We start from the raw sequence: 22,959 nt of genomic DNA, 5'->3' as shown, positions 1-22,959 counted from the left end.
TTATTTGCACCTGTGCCTCGTTTCCCCTGATTGTATTTAAACCCTTAGTTTCCCTCAGTTCTGTGCTCTGTGTTTGTATGTTAGCACCCAGCCCTAGTGTTCTGTGTATTCTTGTCGATTCCGGTGGATGCTCTTGTGGAATTCTGTTTTTGTTTTCGAGTATCTCTTGAGGCTTTTTGTGCTATTCCTACCACCTTTTGGATTTGCCATTTTTTTTGTATTGAAGGACTTCTCCTTTTTACTTTATTAAATACACCGTCTTAAGTACTGCTGTGTCTGCCTCATCTTCTGGGTTCTGCTGACTATTCGTGGCTCAGTTGGTTAAGTGACTGTTTCTCACTCCGGAGACCCAGGTTCGTAACCGGGTCCTGACAGCAATGCATTCCAGATATCATAAGGCCTTTCTTCGAGGGCCTAATTATAGCCTATCACAGTGGTGGTAGGCATGTTCTGGTTCACAAGCCACATCAGGCCTGCAAGTCACATTATGCTGGCTTGCAAAGTGATGTGTAATTCTATTGGAATACAGCCAGAGTTAAGATATCCAACAAGTGGAATTGTTAATCACCTACAACCTGAATTCAGAATGACTGTCAGGGTAGGGAAGACTGCATATTGAGACTACCTCAATCATCTAAACTGGAACAACCATATCAGTAACGGGTGAAATAAATCACATTTCTTACAGATGGGATTAGTTTAAAAAACTGTATGTTATTTATCTTTGTGTAACATACAATTAATCAACCAAGCAATGTACATGCAAAAACACAGATATTACAGTAAAACAAACAATTACATAAGTCTCCCTGCAATAGAGCATGATGGGAAATATTATATATGGTTCTATGTAGAATCCTTCTTGCATTCCAAAGAATCCTTCTTGCCTTCCAAATATTCATCAAAGAACCCTTTCTTTCAAAAACTGTTCTTTGGATTTTAAAGGTTCTAGGTAGAACACTTCACGTACAAAGAACCCTTGTCTCCCAAAAAGGGTTCTTCTGATCAAAACAGTTCTTGGTAGAACCCTATCCCTCCCCAAAGAACTGTTTTGGAACCCTTTTTTCCAAGAGTGTAGTGCACTACATAGGGAATATGGTGCCATTTGGGATGTATCCTAAAGCAAGGCCGGTTGTGTCTCAGTATATTTAAAAGTGCAATATGTAACTATTTGGGCTACCTGACCAAATTCACATAAACGTGTGAGTTATAGATCTGTCATTCTCATTGAAAGCAAGTCTAAGAAGCGGTAGATCTGTTCTATGTGCGCTATTCCTACGCTTACGGTTCTTAAGTTTCATTTTTGCATTTAGCGGCACACCCTATGACAGCGGAGAGAAAAAAAGTTTGAGTTAATTTCCTGCATTTCTACACATTTTGCCATAGGGCGCAGAGAATATGTTGCAGTTTTAAAGCAAGTTTGCTGCAAATCTAGACATTTTGCCATGGGGCAGAGAAAAGATTTAGCAATTGTATAACTAATTTAAAGCAATTCAACTTATTTTGCCATGGGGCAGAGAGACAAATTGGCAGTTTTACTGCTTATTTCCTACAATTCTACACATTTTGACATAGGGTGGAGAGAAATGTTTGCAGTTTTTAATATGATATCTAAGTGAGAGTGACTAACAAAATCAATGGGGGCCCACAGTCGGTAATTCTACAAGTTTAGATAGCAGGTCGCTAATTTACCAATCTAAAAAAAACTTTTTGCTAACGTGCTAATTGAGCGAATGTCAGTGACTGACATAACAATCGAAAAACTGCCGATTCACAACCAAATTTTCGAAATTGCACCTTGTGTGTTCTACAATTATAACAAAAAATAAATACATCTCTGGAAATGTATCAGCGTGCCGACGCCAGTTGCCCATCCCTGGGTTACAGTGACCTGAATAACAACCACAGATCCCACACATACATGAAGATACCTTTACCGCTGCTAGCACTTAGCAGTCCACTCTCTCTCTCTCAGGGATAAAAAAAAAATCCCTCATTGTCAATGGAGCATGGACACTAGACAAAACCTTTTCCGTTAAAGAAAACGGTGTCTTTCTTTGTTAAACCTCACCGATCTCGTCTTTCACACTCACACATTAACAGTACAAGGTTCATCGCTTCAGCATGCATTACTTTAGAGCTGGCACGGTAATTGTATAACCCCCCCCCCCACACACACACAGCAAACACGTCTTCGGTTGCCTAGGCAATACCCCCCAGCAGCAGCACGTGCAGTCAGGTGCGAAAAACGAGGAGAAAATGTGCGTTTTTGCTATTAATGCGATTATAACGGTGACCGAGTCACGTGGCTGACAAATAACCGTAACCCCAAATTCCATCACAGTCTTATCTTACTATGTACCTGCCTTTGGAGTTGGATACTAATAGGAGGTGAATGTTTACAATGTGGGGGGGGACTGTCACGGTACACTTACATGACAAACTCCTGTTCATCCTCAGCCTGGAAGTGATACGTCCGGTTATCTGTTGGCAGAGAGAAGATGAGACGGGAACGTGATCTCTCGGACCCAGCAGACACTGTGTAATCATGTGACGTGACATAGCCCTGTGGAGATGCACGGCGGAGTAATTCACAAGCACAGCGTGTTTCAGGCGTTGTCATGGCACCATTCAAACAGGACGCCAGGAAAATGGAGCGTGTGAAAGAGCTTACTGGCGTCCCGTGGCACAAAACGGTCTATTCGACGCTTCCTGTTTCTGAATTCCTACAGAAGGTAATATAAGGCCCCAATTCTCACAGCCCATCTCACGCCCATGGTAACTACTGTGTTGGTGTGGGGGTTACAGGAAGAGGTACTTACGGGAAATGAGGTCGAAGCACTTCCTGTCCTCGGCACAGGGCTTGACCTGGCAGGTGAGCAGGTTGAGTTTCACAGGCTGCCTGTTGGACTGCACGAACACACAGAGACAGACGACTTAGCTATTTGACAGAAATTCTGAAAAGGAATCTGTCCATCACCCAGTATTGGTGCTATGAAACTAACACTACAAGCCTATCTGACTCTGGATGGTCCCGTGTGGCTCAGTTGGCAGAGCACGGCACTTGCAACGCCATAGTTGTGGGATCGATTCCCATGGGGGACCAGTACAAACAAACATAAAAATGTTTACACTCACTGCTCTGGATCAGAGCGTCTGGAAATTGACAGGTTGGTAAAGGAATACGTCAATTCATCTGCTGATGTTAGGCATTGTGGGTAATGTCCTTTTGTCTCGACTCAATAAAGGAATCCGTTTCGATACCTTGTAGAGCCCTGTGTGATTTGAGACACAGCCTGACCACTAGACTTAACAGTGTATGCAGCTAGCTTAGGGAGAATCCCAAGTATTCCCTCAGTACTGTGTCTGTGGTCCAGGCATCACCACTTTGGCTTGGCTTCAGTTAAGATACCCACTGTAATATTATGATAACAGCAGTGTGATCAGCTGGCACGTGTGTAGACTGGGCACTGCATTGTGACTGTGCCCGGGCATGTGGGCAGTGGGGATGGTGGGGGGTGTTAACAAAACATCAACGGACTGTGATGAGCCCTGTGGTGAGGCTTGCCAGGCTGGCACAGGGGCTGATGGGTAATAGACATGGAGAAGGAGCGGCAACAAGCCGTCAGACAAAGAACAGGGGACAAGTACATTTGCGCGTTTCCTTGAAAGGATGGTGGAAGTATGGGTGGAAATGAGGAATCGATTAGTGACATTCGGGGGAGGTCACCGCAATGTAGAGCTGCAATAAGAAAAACAGGGGCTAGCTATACTGTGGGTGTGTGTGTGTTCTCTCACACTTCCTTGTGTGCATGTGTGTCTGTCTATCTAGCAGCACAGTATCCACAGACCCCGAGAAGAGTAGAGCCAGCACCACACTCAGTGATGAGTCACCACAGCAACAGGAGAGGGAGGGGGCTAAGGGGTTGCCTTGGCAACCCACCCATGTCGATTCCTCTCTGCCAACCGCTAGATTGATAGTGGCCTACACAGCTTCCTTCCTACTGGATGTTGACTTTGATCTAGCCTCGACAGGAATGTGTAAGGGTGCTCAAGTTGTGTGTGTGTGTTTTGCCACTCACCGTAGCATGAGCGATGGTGAGCATGCCACCCTTCACTGAACACTTCCTCCTCTGCCACACCTTCCTCAGCCTGCAGGAAGACAACACCAAGTCACAACGAAGGATCCGAAAAGGGCTCTTCATGTCTGTGTATGTTCAGTGCTGTTCAGTGTCTGTGTGTGTGTGTGACCTACCCATCACTCTTCTTCATCAGGTAGCCTTTCTTCTCACAGCCAAACTCTTTGTTGCCCTGCAGCTGGTGCATACTATAGCCACCCTGCTTACTCTGGGAGTCCTGCAGTAACACACTCAGTGTTTAGACACAGAAAACACAGCAACTCACCGCACATAACCAACCAAATATGCCTCTTACAGAGAGTGCAGGCCAGGGTCGTGTGTGTGTGTGTGTGTGTGTGTGTGTGTGTGTGTGTGTGTGTGTGTGTGTGTGTGTGTCTGACCCACATGGCCGCTATTATTTCTTGGGTCACATTTGATGTTCAAAGGATCATGGTGTGCATCCCAAATGGCGCCCAACTCTCCATTTATTGAGATACTTTTCCACTTTTTCCCGGTCAAAAGAAGGGCACTACATAGAGAATAGGGAGCCACTTGGGAGGCACACATGCTCCAACACACTATCAGATGAAAAACACAGCAGGTTTCTAATGGAGAGACACAGTGGAGGGCATGCTCTTCAAAATCTGTCAGAAGCATGCTAGCACTTACTCTTCTAGACTTGAGTCCAGACGAGCAGCGAGTAGAGGGGAATAGAGAGAGAGAGAGAGTGAAAGAAGCCGCCGAGGTGTAGTTGTGAGTGAGAGAGCGCCTGCCCTCATTGAGTGTAGGTGTTAGTGTAGTACGGTATGATGAGTGAGTGAGTGATTGCGTGAGTGACAACATTTGTGTCTGGACGTTATAAACCAGAGGATGTTCAATGTGGATCGTTGGCTCCGTCCCAAATGGCACCCTGTTCCCTATAAAGTGCACCACTTTCACCCATGGGGCTCGGGGCTCTGGTCAAAATGAGTGCTCTATGTAAGGAATAGGGTGCCATTTTGGGACACAGACAGATAGTTGTAGCTGTGTTGACACGGCAGGCCAGTCCCTCTCACTTAGGCTCTGCTCACTATTATACAGTAGCAACATGCAAAACACAGCGAGCAGCTAGCATTGAGTGTGAGACTGAGTGATAAACCTAATTGATGTGTTTGGCAGTTGTGACCTGTGAGTGCTTAGAATGAGGTTAGGTTAGGTTAGTTAGCTAATGAAGCCTCATTTAAAAAAAATCTCAATATCAAACCTTTTGGGGTAACAGTTAAGTACCTAAATGTGATTATTTTTGACAATTTTAATTGAAAACAAACTAAAATAGCTTCTTAGCAAACAGCAATTTCTCAATCAAGAATTTTGCTAGGACTGTCTGGGAGTGGTCTGAGTGGTGAGTGGAAAACTAAAAACTAGCCGTTATTGGCAGAGAGGTTTGAAACACTCTTTCTTATTGGACTATTAACTCATTTATTGCCTGGTGATGTCACCAGGAAGGCCAAAACTCCATCCCACCAAAACAGGCAGTCTTTTCAAACAGCTCTCACACTAAAAGGGCATTATCATAATTTTCACAATTTAAAAGTATTATTCTGAGCTCATAATGTGGAAATACATATAAAACACAGGAAAGTCCCATTTTTGACTCCACTGGACTTTTAAGACAGTAAGTTGCTCTCCACTAAGCAGCCAGTGAGGCACAACACTGGTTACCAGCCAAGGCCTACTAAACACTGGCTACCAGCATGGTACAGCACTTTGTACTCACTCTGCACTACAGGAGACTAGCTAGTAGCTACACCCTCTAAGGGTGAAAGGTTAGGGGTGAGGACTGAGGAGTCTACTGCTGCGGTCTGATTTTCCACCAAACATTGATTTTGGTGCACACATGGCTGGAGGGAGTTTCCACTATTTTCCCTATTTGTCAACTCTGGCTTGGGCCCACTTGGCCCAGTTAGGACTAGATTGTTCAGGTTCTGCCTACCTCCTTCTGGTCCAGCTGAAGCGATGACTTGATCAAGTCTCTGAGAGCCGTCAGCTGTTTCTTCTCCTCGTCCTGAGTCTGCTTTATCTGAGAAGGACATACACCAGGTGAGATAAGACAAAACAAACAAACACACACACTCAATCAATCGCTCACTCACTCACTCACTGAATCAGTCTAGATAACATGTCAGGCTGCAGAGTAGCAGTAATCAGATGGAGAGAAGCCTGTGGGTGGGTATTTACATTGTAGAGGTCAGCAGCCAGCTTCTCAATGTACTGCTTCAGCTTATCTGCCGTCTTCAAGCCATCTTGGAAGAAGCTGTAAGAGATTACAGGGCGGACATTAGAATTCCACTGAGGTTTCCACTTTAATTCCAACGAAAGTGAGACGAAGGGCAGTCATTTGGTGGAGTGTAGCATCTTTTACATCATTTCGAAATGTCAAGTGTCCAAGACTTATACGGCCATTAGAAAGGTCAAAATGAATAGAGGGGTGACTGAGAATGAGACTGATGCAGTTGGATATGTATAATGTATAGCACTGCTTGGCTCCTCTGGCTTTTGGCATAGAGATCTCTCTCTCTCCTGTCTCTCTCTGGCTGTGTCCAGAGTGGAATGCTAAGCACCTCCTGTCATCCATTATGGATCTGCCAGTGCCAGTGGCATCTACCTGAATGCTGCATCCGCTCGTCTCCACTAACAACCCTTCTATCCCCCTCTCTTTCTCTCCACCCCCTCTGTCTCCCCTACCCTCCAGGGATACATCACCTCCCTCGGCCCACTCATCCCTCTGAAACTCAGTTTTCTACTGAAAGGTTCTTTTCCCATCGCTCTATAAGGCATGTCTCTACACTGTGATAGTCATAGTTTTGGGTTGAGTAGACAACCAGAAAACTGCATTGTTTTGTTTCCCCAATGTTATGACACAACCACCTAGCAGCATTGAGGCTGTCAGGCCTGTCGGTGACACAGCGTTGGGCTCAGTCCCTGGCACAGGGGGCACCCATTATTTACCCACAAACCCCCACGGCTGTCACGTCACATCGTCATGAAGGGTCATGCATATTTATGAGAGCTAAATATTACTCCCTACCCAAGACCGGTAAATCATGCATCACCCCATTCAAGAGAGCGGGATGGAGGGGGGTTGAGAGGGAGAGAGATGAAAAGAGAGGGAGAGAAAAATAAAGAAAGAGGGAAAGAGAAAGAGCAAAGAGTAATCACAGAGAGAATAATATACAATGCCTTTGGAAAGTATTCAAACCTCTTGACTTTTTCCACATTTTGCTCCGTTACAGGCTTATTCTCAAATGGATTAAATACCCCATAACGAGAAAATTAAAACATGTTTTTAGAAATGTTTGCAAATGTATTTTTAAATTAAAAAACATAAATATCTTATTTACATGTATTCAGACCCTTTGCTATGAGACTCGAAATTGAGCTCAGGTACATCCTGTTTCCATTGATCATCCTTGAGATGTTTCTACAACTTGAATGGAGTCCACCTGTGTTAGATTCAATTGATTGGACATGGTTTGGAAAGGCACACACCTGTCTATATAAGGTCCCACAGTTGACAGTGCATGTCAGAGCAAAAACCAAGCCATGAGGTCAAAGGAAATGTCAGTAGAGCTCCGATAAAGGATTGTGTCGAGGCACAGATCTGGGGAAGGGCACCAAAACATTTCTGCAGCATTGAAGGTCCCCAAGGACACAGTGGCCTCCATCATTCTTAAATGGAAGAAGTTTGGAACCCCCAGGGCCTTGGTCGGGGAGGTGACCAAGAACTTGATGGTCAATCTGACAGAGCTTCAAAGTTCCTCTGTGGTGATGGGAGAACCTTCCAGAAGGGCAACCATCTCTGCAGAACTCCACCAATCAGGCCTTTATGGTAGAGTGGCCAGACGGAAGCCACTCCTCAGTAAAATGCACATGACAGCCCGCTTGGAGTTTGCTAAAAGGCACCTAAAGACTCTCAGACCAAGAGAAACAAGACTGTCTGGACCTGAGACTGGGGAGAAGGTTCACCTTCCAATAAGACAACAACCCTAAGCACACAGCCAAGATAACGCAAGAGTGGCTTCGGAAAAGGTCTCTGAATGTCCTTGAGTGGCCCAGCCAGAGCCCGGACTTGAATCTCTGAAGAGACCTGAAAATAGCTGTGCAGCAACGCTCCCCATCCAACCGGACAGACCTTGAGAGGATCTGCAGAGAAGAATGGAAGAAAATCCCCAAATACAGGTGTGCCAAGCTTGTAGCGTCATAACCAAGAAGACTCGAGGCTGTTATCACTGCCAAAGGTTCTTCAACAAAGTACTGAGTAAAGGGTCTGAATACTTATGTAAATGTCAAATTTCAGTGTTTTATTTTTATACATTTGCAAACATTTCTAAAAAACTGTTTTTACTTTGTAATTATGGGGTATTGTGGGTAGATTGATGAGGGAAAAAAACAAACAATTGAATCCATTTTTGAATATTAGAATAAGGCTGTATAATGTAACAAAATTTGAAAAAAGTCAAGGGGTCTGAATACTTTCTGAATGCACTGTAGAGCTAGTCTTGAGAGTATACAGTGACATAATTCCCTTAGAAATGATGTGTTCACCACCAATCAGACACATCTCAGTAGACATGATCCACACGTGTTTGGGGGACTCTCACACTATGGTAAATGAGGGAGATAATGCGCCACTGTTTACTTACTTGCATTGTGCGTGGTAATACTTGATGAGGTTCTGGAGAAGGTCCACTCCCTTCTTGGTCTTGATCTCGTTGACTTTGATCAGGTACTGTAGAGAAAACAAGTGGTGGCCTGTGAAAACTGACATCAAATAGAACGCTCTGTTACATGATTTTGGAAATGCAATTCAGAGTATTGCCATGCTTATACGTATTGGTGATACATTAAACCAGGGGTGGACAATCACTAAAGGCTGAGTGGGGGCAAGGCTTTTGTTCGAGCAAAGCAGAAACACGTGACTTTATTAATCAAGGTCTTATTTGAAATCTATAATTTATTTGAAGCCTATCATTTACGAACCAGTAAATCGTCATGTTACTGCTAGGCTGGAAAAAAAGTCTGCACCCCACCCAACCACACCAATCCTCTGCTGGAAAAATTGTCCAGCCCTTCATTAAACCACCATAAAACAAAATGTTTGTTTGTGTAAAATATGTCTTCTGAACACTTATAATAATCCTATCAGAATGCCCATACGATGGAGGTTATGAGCCTCTGATCCACGATGCCAACACAGCATTGAGTCCGTGGGAGCCGAAAAAACGGCTAAACATCTAAACGTCACTGAAAAGGACGGCAATATACAGATGTAGGATCTTAATTTGAGCCCGTTTGAAAATAATCCTGCAGCAACAGGAAATGTGAATTATTATGTGGATTATAATTCATAGACATTTTTTGTAGGGGTTGATACGTTCTTCGTCAGGGAAAATCAAGTCTGACATTTTAAAGTGGAATTCACAAATTTTAGAGGCCTTTTTAAACCTCGAATACACTACAAGTTTGCATTTCCTAGTATGCATGAAAATGCCCAGCAACAAAAGCGTGATCAAATTAAGATTTTACATCTGTAAAATATCATGAGTAAATTGTGTTTGAAATGGATAACTAGAATTGTGTTTTCCTTTATTTTTCAGGAACCACTACGGCCTCCAAATTAGCAAATTCCTCTGACAAATTCATGTCCGATGAACAAATGAATAAAACATCATCTTAATCTGAGTTTATCCCATGGCGTACCAATCTAGAACAGCTTGTGAAGAATCACTGCTGAGCACCATTTTCAGCTCCGCACACAGAGGACATTTAATCTATTCCAGAATGCCCTTCTAAGGCAACTCCTGTCCCCCAAAGCTTCTGTGCTGCATTTCTTACCATGTGATCCTCTGTGTGTATGTGTGTGCTCATGTGCATGCTACCCTGAAACCAAACACACAGTCACACACATATTGCTTTTGTCTGTCTGAGTGTGTGCGACTCAGAGATTATCCACTTTTTGTCTGTGGTGTCTGCGCTGTGGGGTGGGTTTAGTGTGTGTTGTGAATGCCTGTTGGTGCCTGTGTGTTATGGGGCTTTGTGTGAATGGGAGGCGAGGGACGCTGCAGTAGCAATGTCTGGTCTCAGATCAGATGGAGAACATAGCCTGCTGTGCTGAGCGTCACCTGGTCCCTCCCATACTAGCAGCGGTAGCAGTGCAAAGTGGGATGGAAGATAGATTTGGTGTAACAAATGGCACCCTATACCTTATATAGTGCCCTATGGGCCCTGGTCCAAAGTTGTGCACTGTGTAGGGAATAGGGTGCCACACAATGCTAGCAATGCTATCAATATATAATAATAATAATAATAATAATAATATAGGCCATTTAGCAGATGCATACATTTTACTTCAGTCACGCTTATAGGGTCGGGAGTTTTTCCTGTCAATATGACTTGAGCAGGAAAAACTTGGGGCCCTAGTTATAAACTCTGGGCCCCTCTAGCACTACACTATAAGCAATATCAAAAAATCCACAATAACAACACAGTGAATGAGATAACCCTAAAAACCCAAGAAGGACAAACCACCCCGCGACCGCTGTACACAGAAATAGAGGTGGATGGGTTGAGCTCCTCCATGACTGCTCCAATTAGAATCCCACAGTGAGGCACTAAGTTAATATGGAAATTGTCAGTACCATTATGCCAAGTGAGGAAATAATCTGCAGATAAAGCGGGAGAGAGGAGTAGGCGTTTACATCCGCCGGGAGGCAGCTCGTTGGCACAGCTGAGCGCATCGCTCGAACAGTTTGTTATTTTGCTCTGCCTTTTCTATAGGAGGATTGGAGCATAGAAATACAATATGATACTGTTTTTCGTGTCATTTTGGGGATACGTGTAACTAGGTTATAGCATAATCATGTAGAGAACAGAGGTTGGCACGGATGCAGATTTTATGTCGTCCTCTTAGGTTTGGCTTGGGGTGGCAGGGCCCCGTCAGTGCCCTCTAGTCTGTGCCCAGTGCCCGCTTCTAACCTCACACATCTGGAGTTGGAAGAGACGGCGTTCCTTCTCCATCTCCTCAGCAATCTCAGCGCCTGTTATCTCTGTACGAATCATCCCGTGCTGCTTGGCATGCTCCCTCTTCTCCTTCTCGATCTTTGTACTGAAATCAGACAGACAGACAGACAGACAGACAGACAGTTAGTGAGTGAAACCAGACAAGACAGGCAGACAGGCAAGAAGGAAGGAAGGAAGAAAAAGAGGGCAGGCAGGAAGAGAGACAGGCAGTGTTTAATAAATCCATGACCTCACATTTAAATCAGACGGAATTCTCAGCATGAAAGAGAGCTTTCACAGGGCGGAACATTCCACTTAAAATATTGTTGTAATATACAGTACATCAGATCTGACATTTTAAAGACACCAAAAACAACTGTATGTCTCACACAAGCACACATCACCATATACAGTGCCTTCGGAAAGTGTTCATACACTTGACTTTTTCCACATGTTGTTACAATAGCCAATCATGACAGAGAAGGTTTTTTGAAATTTTTGCAAATGTATAAATAATTAAAAATATAAATTCCTTATTTACATGTATTCATACCCTTTGAGATTAGACTTGAAATAGAGCTCAGGTGCATCCTGTTTCCATTAACCATCCTTTAGTTGTTTCTACAACTTGATTGGAGTCCACTAGTGGTAAATTCAATTGATTGGGAAAGACACACACCTGTCTATAGAAGGTCCCACAGATGACAGTGCACGTCAGAGCAAAAACCAAGCCATGAGGTCGAAGGAACTGTCCGTGGAGCTCTGAGATAGGATTGTGTTTAGGCACAGATCCGGGGAAGGGTACCAAAAAATGTCTGCAGCATTGAAGGTCCCCAAGAACATAGTGGCCTCCATCATTCTTAAATGGAAGAAGTTAACAATTTGTAAGTCGCTCTGGATAAGAGCGTCTGCTAAATGACTTAAATGTAAATGTAAATGTTAAGAACCACCAAGACTCTTCCTAGAGCTGGTCGCCCAGTCAAACTGAACAATCGGGGGAGAAGGGCCTTGGTCAGTGGTCAGTTCTTGGTGACCAAGAACAAGATAGTCACTCTGACAGAGCTCTAGACTTCCTCTGTGGAGATGGGAGAACCTTCCAGAAGGACAACCATCTCTGCAGCACTCCACCAATCAGATGGATGCCACTTCTCAGTAAAAGGCACATGACAGCCTGCTTGGATTTTGCCAAAAGGAACCTAAAGGTCTCACCGACCATGAGAAATAAGATTCACTGGTCTGATGAAACCAAGATTGAACTCTTTGGCCTGAATGCCAAGCGTCACGTCTGGAGGAAATATGGCACCATCCCTACGGTGAAGCATGGTGGTGGCAGCATCATGCTGTGGGGATCTTTTTCAGCGGCAGGGACTGGGAGACTAGTCAGGATCGAGGGAAAGATGAACGGAGCAAAGTATAGAGAGATTCTTGACGAAAACCTGCTCCAGAGCGCTCAGGACCTCAGACTGGGGTGAAGGTTCACCTTCCAACAGGACAACGAACCTAAGCACATAGCCAAGACAAGCAGGAATTGCTTCAGGACAAGTCTCTGAATGTCCTTGAGTAGCCCAGCCAGAGCTTGGACTTGAAACCGATCTAACATCTCTGGAGACACCTGAAAATAGCTGTGCAGCGATGCTCCCCATCCAACCTGACAGAGCTTGAGAGGATCTGCAGGGAAGAATGGGAGAAACTCCCCAAATACAGATGTGTCAAGCTTGTAGCATCATACCCAAGAAGACTCGAGGCTGTAATTGTTGCCAAAGGTGCTTCAACAAAGTACTGAGTAAAGGGTATGAATTCTTATGTAAATGTGATATTTCAGTTTTTTTTATTTATAAATTAGCGTAGCAAAAATGTATACCAACCTGTTTTTGCAATGTCATGATGGGACATTGTGTGTAGATTTATGAGGGGGAACAAACAAGTACAATAGGGCTTTAACCTCAAGTCAAGGGGTGTGAATACTTTCCGAAAGGCAAACCTCAACTGTCCCAACACAGCTATGTGCAGGCCCACATTTATTAACACACTTACAATTTCGCTTCATAATCCTTCCAGGCTTTGTCAAAGGGCTTCTTGATATCCTGAAAGAGAGGGGAGAACAAAGTATCACTAATCAGCAGTAAACAGGTCAATCTGGAATCCCACAGTCCAGTGTTGACTCTTGAGAATTCTCTCTCTCCAACACAGCCCCACATAGGGCTGGCACAATAACCATATAACCATGTAACCAATGGTTATTAGAGCTGAGTGATTCATGCTTTTAGAGGTCAGTTCGGTTTTGGTTCGACTATGAAAAAACAATATTGGAAAAAAAATAATTAAAAGAATGTGTAAACATTAAATTCACTACGCATGAATGAATAAATAAAATTGGATTTTTGTGTCAAATCGCCAGTTGGTAACCCATCCCTTATGCGATTAAATGACCACAACAAACATTACAATAATTCACTGTGATAATTCTTCTTTCGGTGTTCTCTGCAACACGCATTGTATAAAGAGTGAAAAAAAAACAGAAATACAAAAATAACATTCAAATAAATACATAATAGTAAATAACAATAATTATATCCCTAGAGCAGTACAAAAAACATACATACATACTGTACATACATACATATAAATAAATACAGAACACTGAAACACAAGGAATTTGAATCAAGTCTGGCACACAGAGAAGATTAATGTGGGAGACAAGTCTGTACCCAATCTATATACACACGTACCATTTACCACATAGAAGATGAATGTGGGAGACAAGTCTGTACCCAATCTATATACAGTACACATGTACCATTTACCACATAGAAGATGAATGTGGGAGACAAGCCTGTACACAATCTATATACACACGTACCATTTACCACATAGAAGATGAATGTGGGAGACAAGTCTGTACCCAATCTATATACAGTACACATGTACCATTTACCACATAGAAGATGAATGTGGGAGACAAGCCTGTACACAATCTATATACACACGTACCATTTACCACATAGAAGATGAATGTGGGAGACAAGCCTGTACACAATCTATATACAGTACACACGTACCATTTACCACATAGAAGATGAATGTGGGAGACAAGCCTGTACACAATCTATATACACATGTACCATTTACCACATAGAAGATGAATGTGGGAGACAAGCCTGTACACAATCTATATACACACGTACCATTTACCACATAGAAGATGAATGTGGGAGACAAGTCTGTACACAATCTATATACACACATACCATTTACCACATAGAAGATGAATGTGGGAGACAAGCCTGTACACAATCTATATACACACGTACCATTTACCACATAGAAGATGAATGTGGGAGACAAGCCTGTACACAATCTATATACACACGTACCATTTACCACATAGAAGATGAATGTGGGAGAGAAGCCTGTACACAATCTATATACACACGTACCATTTACCACATAGAAGATGAATGTGGGAGACAAGCCTGTACACAATCTATATACAGTACACACGTACCATTTACCACATAGAAGATGAATGTGGGAGACAAGCCTGTACACAATCTATATACACACGTACCATTTACCACATAGAAGATGAATGTGGGAGACAAGCCTGTACACAATCTATATACAGTACACACGTACCATTTACCACATAGAAGATGAATGTGGGAGACAAGCCTGTACCCAATCTATATACACACGTACCATTTACCACATAGAAGATGAATGTGGGAGACAAGCCTGTACACAATCTATATACACACGTACCATTTACCACATAGAAGATGAATGTGGGAGACAAGCCTGTACACAATCTATATACACACATACCATTTACCACATAGAAGATGAATGTGGGAGACAAGCCTGTACCCAATCTATATACACACGTACCATTTACCACATAGAAGATGAATGTGGGAGACAAGCCTGTACACAATCTATATACAGTACACACGTACCATTTACCACATAGAAGATGAATGTGGGAGACAAGCCTGTACACAATCTATATACACACGTACCATTTACCACATAGAAGATGAATGTGGGAGACAAGCCTGTACACAATCTATATACACACGTACCATTTACCACATAGAAGATGAATGTGGGAGACAAGCCTGTACCCAATCTATATACACACATACCATTTACCACATAGAAGATGAATGTGGGAGACAAGCCTGTACCCAATCTATATACACACGTACCATTTACCACATAGAAGATGAATGTGGGAGACAAGCCTGTACACAATCTATATACAGTACACACGTACCATTTACCACATAGAAGATGAATGTGGGAGACAAGCCTGTACACAATCTATATACACACGTACCATTTACCACATAGAAGATGAATGTGGGAGACAAACCTGTACACAATCTATATACACACGTACCATTTACCACATAGAAGATGAATGTGGGAGACAAGCCTGTACACAATCTATATACACACGTACCATTTACCACATAGAAGATGAATGTGGGAGACAAGCCTGTACACAATCTATATACACACGTACCATTTACCACATAGAAGATGAATGTGGGAGACAAGCCTGTACACAATCTATATACACACGTACCATTTACCACATAGAAGATGAATGTGGGAGACAAGCCTGTACACAATCTATATACAGTACACACGTACCATTTACCACATAGAAGATGAATGTGGGAGATAAGCCTGTACACAATCTATATACAGTACACACGTACCATTTACCACATAGAAGATGAATGTGGGAGACAAGCCTGTACACAATCTATATACACACGTACCATTTACCACATAGAAGATGAATGTGGGAGACAAGCCTGTACCCAATCTATATACAGTACACACGTACCATTTACCACATAGAAGATGAATGTGGGAGACAAGCCTGTACACAATCTATATACACACGTACCATTTACCACATAGAAGATGAATGTGGGAGACAAGCCCGTACACAATCTATATACAGTACACACGTACCATTTACCACATAGAAGATTAATGTGGGAGACAAGCCTGTACACAATCTATATACACACGTACCATTTACCACATAGAAGATGAATGTGGGAGACAAGCCTGTACACAATCTATATACACACGTACCATTTACCACATAGAAGATGAATGTGGGAGACAAGCCTGTACCCAATCTATATACAGTACACACGTACCATTTACCACATAGAAGTTAAATATTTGTTATAATTTAATTATAGGTAGTCCTTTTTCTTTTATTCCAGGCTTTATCTAAATATTCCGCAAACAAAAATACACAATGGACAAAAAAAAGGTTTTCCTCATCGCTCAGCTACATAATGTCAGGGTATATCTGGTGGGCTTTCTGGAATTAGAGCAAGCGTATATGGTGGTAGAAAGGGCAACAGAGGATAAAACGAGTTTCAGTCTCTATTTCTTCAAGGTCACAACAGTTACATAGTCTTTCCTCTTTCATTTCACCACCATAGTGACCTGTTTCAATACGCAGGGGCAATATCCCTGATCTTACCTGTTTCAATACACAGGGGCAATATCCCTGATCTTACCTGTTTCAATACGCAGGGGCAATATCCCTGATCTTACCTGTTTCAATACGCAGGGGCAATATCCCTGATCTTACCTGTTTCAATACGCAGGGGCAATATCCCTGATCTTACCTGTTTCAATACGCAGGGGCAATATCCCTGATCTTACCTGTTTCAATACGCAGGGGCAATATCCCTGATCTTACCTGCGTACAGTGGTGTAAAGTACTTAAGTAGAAATACTGTGAAGTTCTACTTAAGTCGTTTTTTTCGGGTATCTGTACTTTACTTTACTATTTATATTTTTGACTTTGACTTCACTACATTCCTAAAGAAAATAATCGACTTTTTACTTCATACATTTTCCCGGACACCCAAAGGTAGTCATTACATGGTGACTGCTTAGCAGGACAGGAAAATGGTCCAATTCACGCACTTATCAGGAGAACACGTGGTCGTCCCGACTGCCTCTGATCTGGCAGACCCACTAACTAATCATTTGTAAATGAGGTTGATTGTACCCCTGGCTACATTTTAAAAACAAGTAAATGGTGCCTTCTGCTTTGCTTATTAATATAAGGAAATTGAATTGATTTATACTTTTACTTCTGATATGTATATTTTAGTAATTACATTTACTTTTATACTTTTTATACTAAATATATTTAGAACCAAATACTTTTAGACTTTTACTCAAGTAGTATTTTACTGGGTGACTTTCACTTTTACTTTAGTAACTTTCTATTAGGGTAACTATACTTTTACTCAAGTATGAAAATTGGGTACTTTTTCCACCACTGCCTGTGCACATAGCGATCTCTTGTTTTAGGTAGGTTATACATAATATATCTCTCACACACAAATTCACCCCAACTCAAACAAAAGGTTCTCAATTAATCTCCTCCACCCATTAAAAAAATATATATATATCTATGACTCCATTTGGTTTTCATTCAGATGTTCACAGTCAGACTGTTGCAAAAGGTCAGGCATTTCAGTTGCCCATATATAGATCCCATTGAACAACGTTACTGGCTATTCTGGCAAATCATTATGTGGGTTGAATTCTGTCACGACACAGAATAAAACAATTAATAAAAGCCCCATGATGGCGGTGACTGCCTACGACTGCTTATAACTTATTAACCAGTTATTCACATTACTTTACTTGAGTAAAATATATTTCAGTTGTTGTGTATACAACATTTGTTTTATGTCATGACCATTTCATTCCAAATCATCTCATCTCTATAGAGCTGCTGAATATGCTGTCTGACAAAAATCACTATTTTAGAAGTTCTTCAAAGTAAATTAGGCAGACTTTTATGACTGCTGAATACCAACTATCAATCACTTAGATCCTGTCTTTTCAGGTACATATACCTCGCAAAAAACTCCTCTCTATATATATCCCCTCTTGATTGCGTATTCTTCCATCTCTTACGTAGCAAGGTGTAAAAGAAACACAGACCGGACAAGTTTAGCCACGCAATGGATTATGGCAATTGTAGTTCGATTGGAGCAGAAAACGTAATAATTATATAGAACAGTGGCCTGTTGAAAACTACAACTCAATGTGCAATGAACGCATTGCGCTCACAGAAAGAAAACAAACTAAATAGATTTTTTTTTTTAAACAATTGAACCGACATCGGCCAATTAGTTGGTTAAAAAAAAAGACATGTCAGTTAATCACTCAGCACTAACGGTTACGGATGAAGACAGTCATGAAAATAAAACAACTGTCATAAACGTCTTTTGTGTGTGTGTGTGTGTGTGTGTGTGTGTGTGTGTGTGTGTGTGTGTGTGTGTGTGTGTGTGTGTGTGTGTGTGTGTGTGTGTGTGGAACGAACAGCTGACTGAAAACGGGACGGCTAGCATTAACATGGACTCTTAACAACGTGATAAAACTTTGTGGCTCCTTGCTGAAAGAAGCAAGGCGTTGAAGCAAACGAGCAAACAAACCTCTTTCCCTGGCAGTTTGACTGGCAAACCCATGGGTACACTCGCAATGGCTACCTGGTATTGTGATACACTCATTTCCATCGTAATGTCAAATGTTCCTTCAAATGATCTTAACTGATGTGGCTCATGCAATGGAATGTCTTTATTTGTAATGTGAAGCAAAACAGACAGGGTTGATTTAGACTCAAAAGGACTGTTGACAACATGTAAACTATAATTCCTCTCCAAATCTTGATTGAAAACAAACACATTTGCACAATGACCACTTGTTGTGTCTCAAATTTGTCGTTACAGTTGTTGGTTAGCTAGCTTACAAATTAGCATAGACATGACAAGAGTCAAAACCCCATAAAACAAGACATGGTATCAATAACAAAATAAAAACGTCTAAAATGAGCCACGCCACATGGCAGTTTCTCGTCGTTGTTGCTCGCCATTTGACCGTCCAGAACCATAACAATACACTGCCCTCTGCCTCATCGACGGGCGCACATCGCTTTCCCGATGTTGTCAGCTAACCCGTCTACTGATGGGTACACTTCCTGTTTTTTTGCCTGCTCTGCTCATATGCGTACACTCGCAAATGGCCGGCAGTCCATTCACCATGCCATCATTGACGTGAATGGAGACGCCCGTTCTATCCTCATTCTATTTCTACAGCAGCACATGCAGTCAGGAACGGAGGAGAGGAGAGGAGAAATGTGCATCTTAAATATTCAAATGATCATCACGGTTGTTACAGTGACCGTTTAAGCTGGCCAACAACCGTCATTCCAAAATCCCACGACCGAACAGTTCACTCCCTAGCGCCGCTCTGCCACTGCAGCCAAGGCCTCAGGCTCACAATTTACGTTCTGGAGCCCACTACCACGCCCACTCCATGTGTCCAACCTCACGGGTTCATGACCCGTTTATTCGTGGCGCTCGCCTTCAGGCACAACACAAGGACACTGTTTACCCCACAAAGATTTACAGTGTGATCTTTTAAACAGTCCGGCTCACTCGCTCTCCCTCCCCCTCTCCATTTCTCTATCTTTCTTCCTCTCTCTCACACACACACACACACACTCTCTCTAACACTTTCTAAAAACACACACACACACACACACACAGATGAATGGACAGATCTACTGAGTGGGCTCCCTCTTCTCTTCCCATCATGCCTCAGTGATAGGCCCTCCCCTATGGGGTCATGCAGACAGAGAGGGAGTGAGGAAACAAGGGAGAAGAGGAGGTTACTGTAAATCTTACTCCTTTCACGCCTTTCAGGTCCCCCTTCAGCAGAGAGTCCAGGGTGAAGATCACATTATGGTTCTGGAGCTGGAGCTGGAGAGAGAGAGAGAGAGAGAGAGAGAGAGAGACAGAGAGACAGAGAGAGCGAGAGAGAGAGAGATACAGTGACTTGGTCAGCAGGTCAAGAGTCAAGCAGCTACTGCTTCAGCTTTCAGCTGGAGTACATCAACACTTACTGACAGACCCAGTATTATCTTCAGTCTAAGGTTGAACTCAATCTTGGCTATTTAGGAACCACTGAAAGCATTTTAGACTCTTAAAATGTGCTAAGCTATTAGCTATTTAGGAATCAGCCAAAGTAATTTGCTTACTCGAACCAAATAGATTAATGCCGGTAATTATTCCTGAGCATTTATTCCATTTGGGTCTGTGATGGCCAGGGCCAAGTTCCATTGAGATCCGTGGCTCCGGTCATGGAAACAAACATCACTTAATGTCCACTTAAGTACCTCTGTTGCAAAGGCCCAATGTCCAAATCAATCACCTGCTTAATGGCCACTGCTCCAGTATTAGAGCTGGCCTCGCTCTCTCTGCCTACTGCTCACTACTTTTACAGACCAACGGGGTGGTCTCCTTCTTCTCACACTGGACTCCAGAGAGAGGCACCTTTTTTAAGGGTGGTAAATACCACAAACTAGTGCCAGCGTATGAACAGTTCACTCCATAAACTACATAGAGAGAGAGAGAGAGAGATTGAGAGAGAGAGAGAGAGAGAGAGAGAGAGAGAGAGAGATCGAGATAGATCGAGAGAGATCGATCGAGATAGAGAGAGAGAGAGAGAGAAATGCCTGCCAGACTAATAGCAATGTCAACTGCTGGCTGCTACAATGACCTTTAAACTCTGTAGATAACCAATGACAATGTATAATTCCGTGACAGATTCCTGTGAGGGAGTTACTAACATCAAGACTCTGACCAACAGCAGTGCACGCTGACCATCAGCCCAATTTGGGCAGCAGTTATGGAAACCGAAGGATATATTGAATAAACACTGAAATGACAACTGTGTCTGAAAATAGATCAGTGGGCATCTGTGCTTGGCCATGCATGTTGGTGGCCTTGCTTGCCAGTGTTCGAGGTGAGCGAGAATGTAGACCTACCTGGACCACACACATACACTAAATGGTTGATACACGAGAACGTATAAAAGGCAAATGTATGTCTTCGAAATATCTCATCCACAAAAGTGGGTCTGTGTGATAAAGCGAGAGACGGGGAGAGAGAGGAAGGGAGAGAGAGAACAATATATTTTTGGACTTTGCACCACTATAAGGGATGTCGAGAGTTGCTTGTCCTTTCAACACGATTCCAGGCTATATGTATTCAACCTCCCCGGGCAGTGCCAACAAGTGGCTGATTTAATAAGAGGGTTCCAGGAGAGCTCACACACACGCAAACAGTAGTCTGCAGCGGTTCAGTGTATTTATAGGGAGTCTAATCTCACTGCCAGACACACAGGAAGAGAGCAAGGGGACGGCAGCTTCGTCCAACAACAACCACTCAGACACACAGAATTCCAACAGGACTCATTTCTTCAACAGAGACGTCAGGGGAAATCTACGGCAGAGCGATAAGAGCAGACAAGCTGAACGCTAGATCCAGCAGCAGTCAGCCATATTGGGATGATTGCAATGACGCTTTAGTCAGGGGGGGGGGGGGATCTTTTACTTCGAAGAAACAATTTGATAAGAGGGGGCCGAATCAGCGGAATTCGAAAACGGTTTGCAGACGCCTCTCCAATGAAGACAGACAAGTTTCACAAGCCCAAGTCAAGCCTGCTCTCAAGATGGACAGAAACACAGGCGCCCTCCTTCAAAGGGCACCTTTTTGTCAAATACGTTGTGAACATTGTGGAATTCACCGGCCAATAACGACTGATCCGTGAGTCCTACGCAACTCACCAGGTTCTTGAGCAGGGTTGACAGCTCCTTGGTCAGGGTGGAGAACTTGACGAAAGCTGTTCCCAGGTCAGGGTTTTCTTGGCTGATGAAGTTGCTGCCAAACTTATCCAGAGCCTGGGCATAGTTCTCCTCATTCTGGACGTGGTCTAGTGGAGACAGAGGGAGAAAACCAGGGTTAGCATTCGGTTCAACAACAAGGATGGTGGTGCTAGGCTCGAACATCCCCTAATTCCCTTTATAGAGCACCACTTTTGATCAGGGCCCATAATGCTCTGGTCAAACGTAGTGCACTGCATAGGGAATAGGGTGCCATTTGGGAAACACCCACAGAGCGGTGATCGTGGTCGAGCATTGGAAAGGTTGACGTCGGCCACCTGGCTACAAATGCAACAGCTCGGAGTGCCGTCGAATCGCTTTTGCCATTTCAATCAGATTGTCAGACTGTCAGGCTCCACATGTATGGGTGAATCATGTACACTGGGTGTAGGTGAATGGGTTGCAGAGGAGCACCGGTAGACTGCCATTTCACTAGGAAAAATGTATTGACGCATGACGCAATGGGGTCAGACTCCCATCCGTCGTTTTAAGAGTACAGCTCCATCAGGGCCTTGTGTGTGCAAGTCTGCTTTTCCCATCATTGCTGCTTTCCCCATCATTTAAACAGTCGCACCCATCTGGACTTATCATTAATGTAGTAGGCATAAACCGAGCATCTGGACAGTGACTGGGCTTGTACTGTATCCAGTCTCAGACAGGAGACCTGAGAGAGAGGTCAGGTGAGAAGAGGCCCAGAAACCCTATTCAAGGCCCTAACAACCTCCAAATGAACTGACTTTATGTGGATAGAAGCTTGAAACTCTGTAATATTGAGATTCATAAGAGGGCATAATTACTCACCCAGACCAGTCTATTTTTAGATAATAGCTTTTCAAGGTCTTTCACGAGCACATCCTTCCTCAAAATCCTCTCTGGGATTGGAACCGGTAACCCTCTGGTTAACGAGCCTAGAAAACTGAGAGAGAGCTTTCTCTCACCTTGGCCTGAGCTGTAGATCGCCTTGACCGATTTCTTCACCTTCTGCAGCGCAGTCCTGTCCTGATCCAAAGCCTG

The 22,959-nt window shown here is 43.2% G+C and overlaps 1 protein-coding gene across 4 annotated transcripts in view; it reads right to left on the bottom strand.

The window, feature by feature from the left end:
• LOC135517443 (arf-GAP with SH3 domain, ANK repeat and PH domain-containing protein 1-like) overlaps nt 1-22,959 on the bottom strand; it is a 77,527-nt gene that overhangs the window by 27,110 nt on the left and 27,458 nt on the right. For all 4 annotated transcript variants that reach the window (XM_064941743.1, XM_064941741.1, XM_064941740.1 and 1 more), the window contains exons 2-13: nt 22,884-22,956; nt 21,850-21,995; nt 19,907-19,981; nt 13,191-13,240; nt 11,133-11,262; nt 8,801-8,886; nt 6,336-6,411; nt 6,091-6,177; nt 4,256-4,356; nt 4,083-4,152; nt 2,823-2,910; nt 2,436-2,484 (exon numbers count right to left, since the gene is read on the bottom strand). In XM_064941743.1, the coding sequence (XP_064797815.1) occupies nt 2,436-2,484; nt 2,823-2,910; nt 4,083-4,152; nt 4,256-4,356; nt 6,091-6,177; nt 6,336-6,411; nt 8,801-8,886; nt 11,133-11,262; nt 13,191-13,240; nt 19,907-19,981; nt 21,850-21,995; nt 22,884-22,956 (1,031 nt within the window). The remainder of the gene's footprint in view (nt 1-2,435; nt 2,485-2,822; nt 2,911-4,082; nt 4,153-4,255; nt 4,357-6,090; nt 6,178-6,335; nt 6,412-8,800; nt 8,887-11,132; nt 11,263-13,190; nt 13,241-19,906; nt 19,982-21,849; nt 21,996-22,883; nt 22,957-22,959) is intronic.

Source organism: Oncorhynchus masou, chromosome 28 (assembly GCF_036934945.1).
Source record: "Oncorhynchus masou masou isolate Uvic2021 chromosome 28, UVic_Omas_1.1, whole genome shotgun sequence".
Lineage (NCBI taxonomy): Eukaryota > Metazoa > Chordata > Actinopteri > Salmoniformes > Salmonidae > Oncorhynchus > Oncorhynchus masou.
This window is presented reverse-complemented; position numbering and strand designations above follow the sequence as displayed.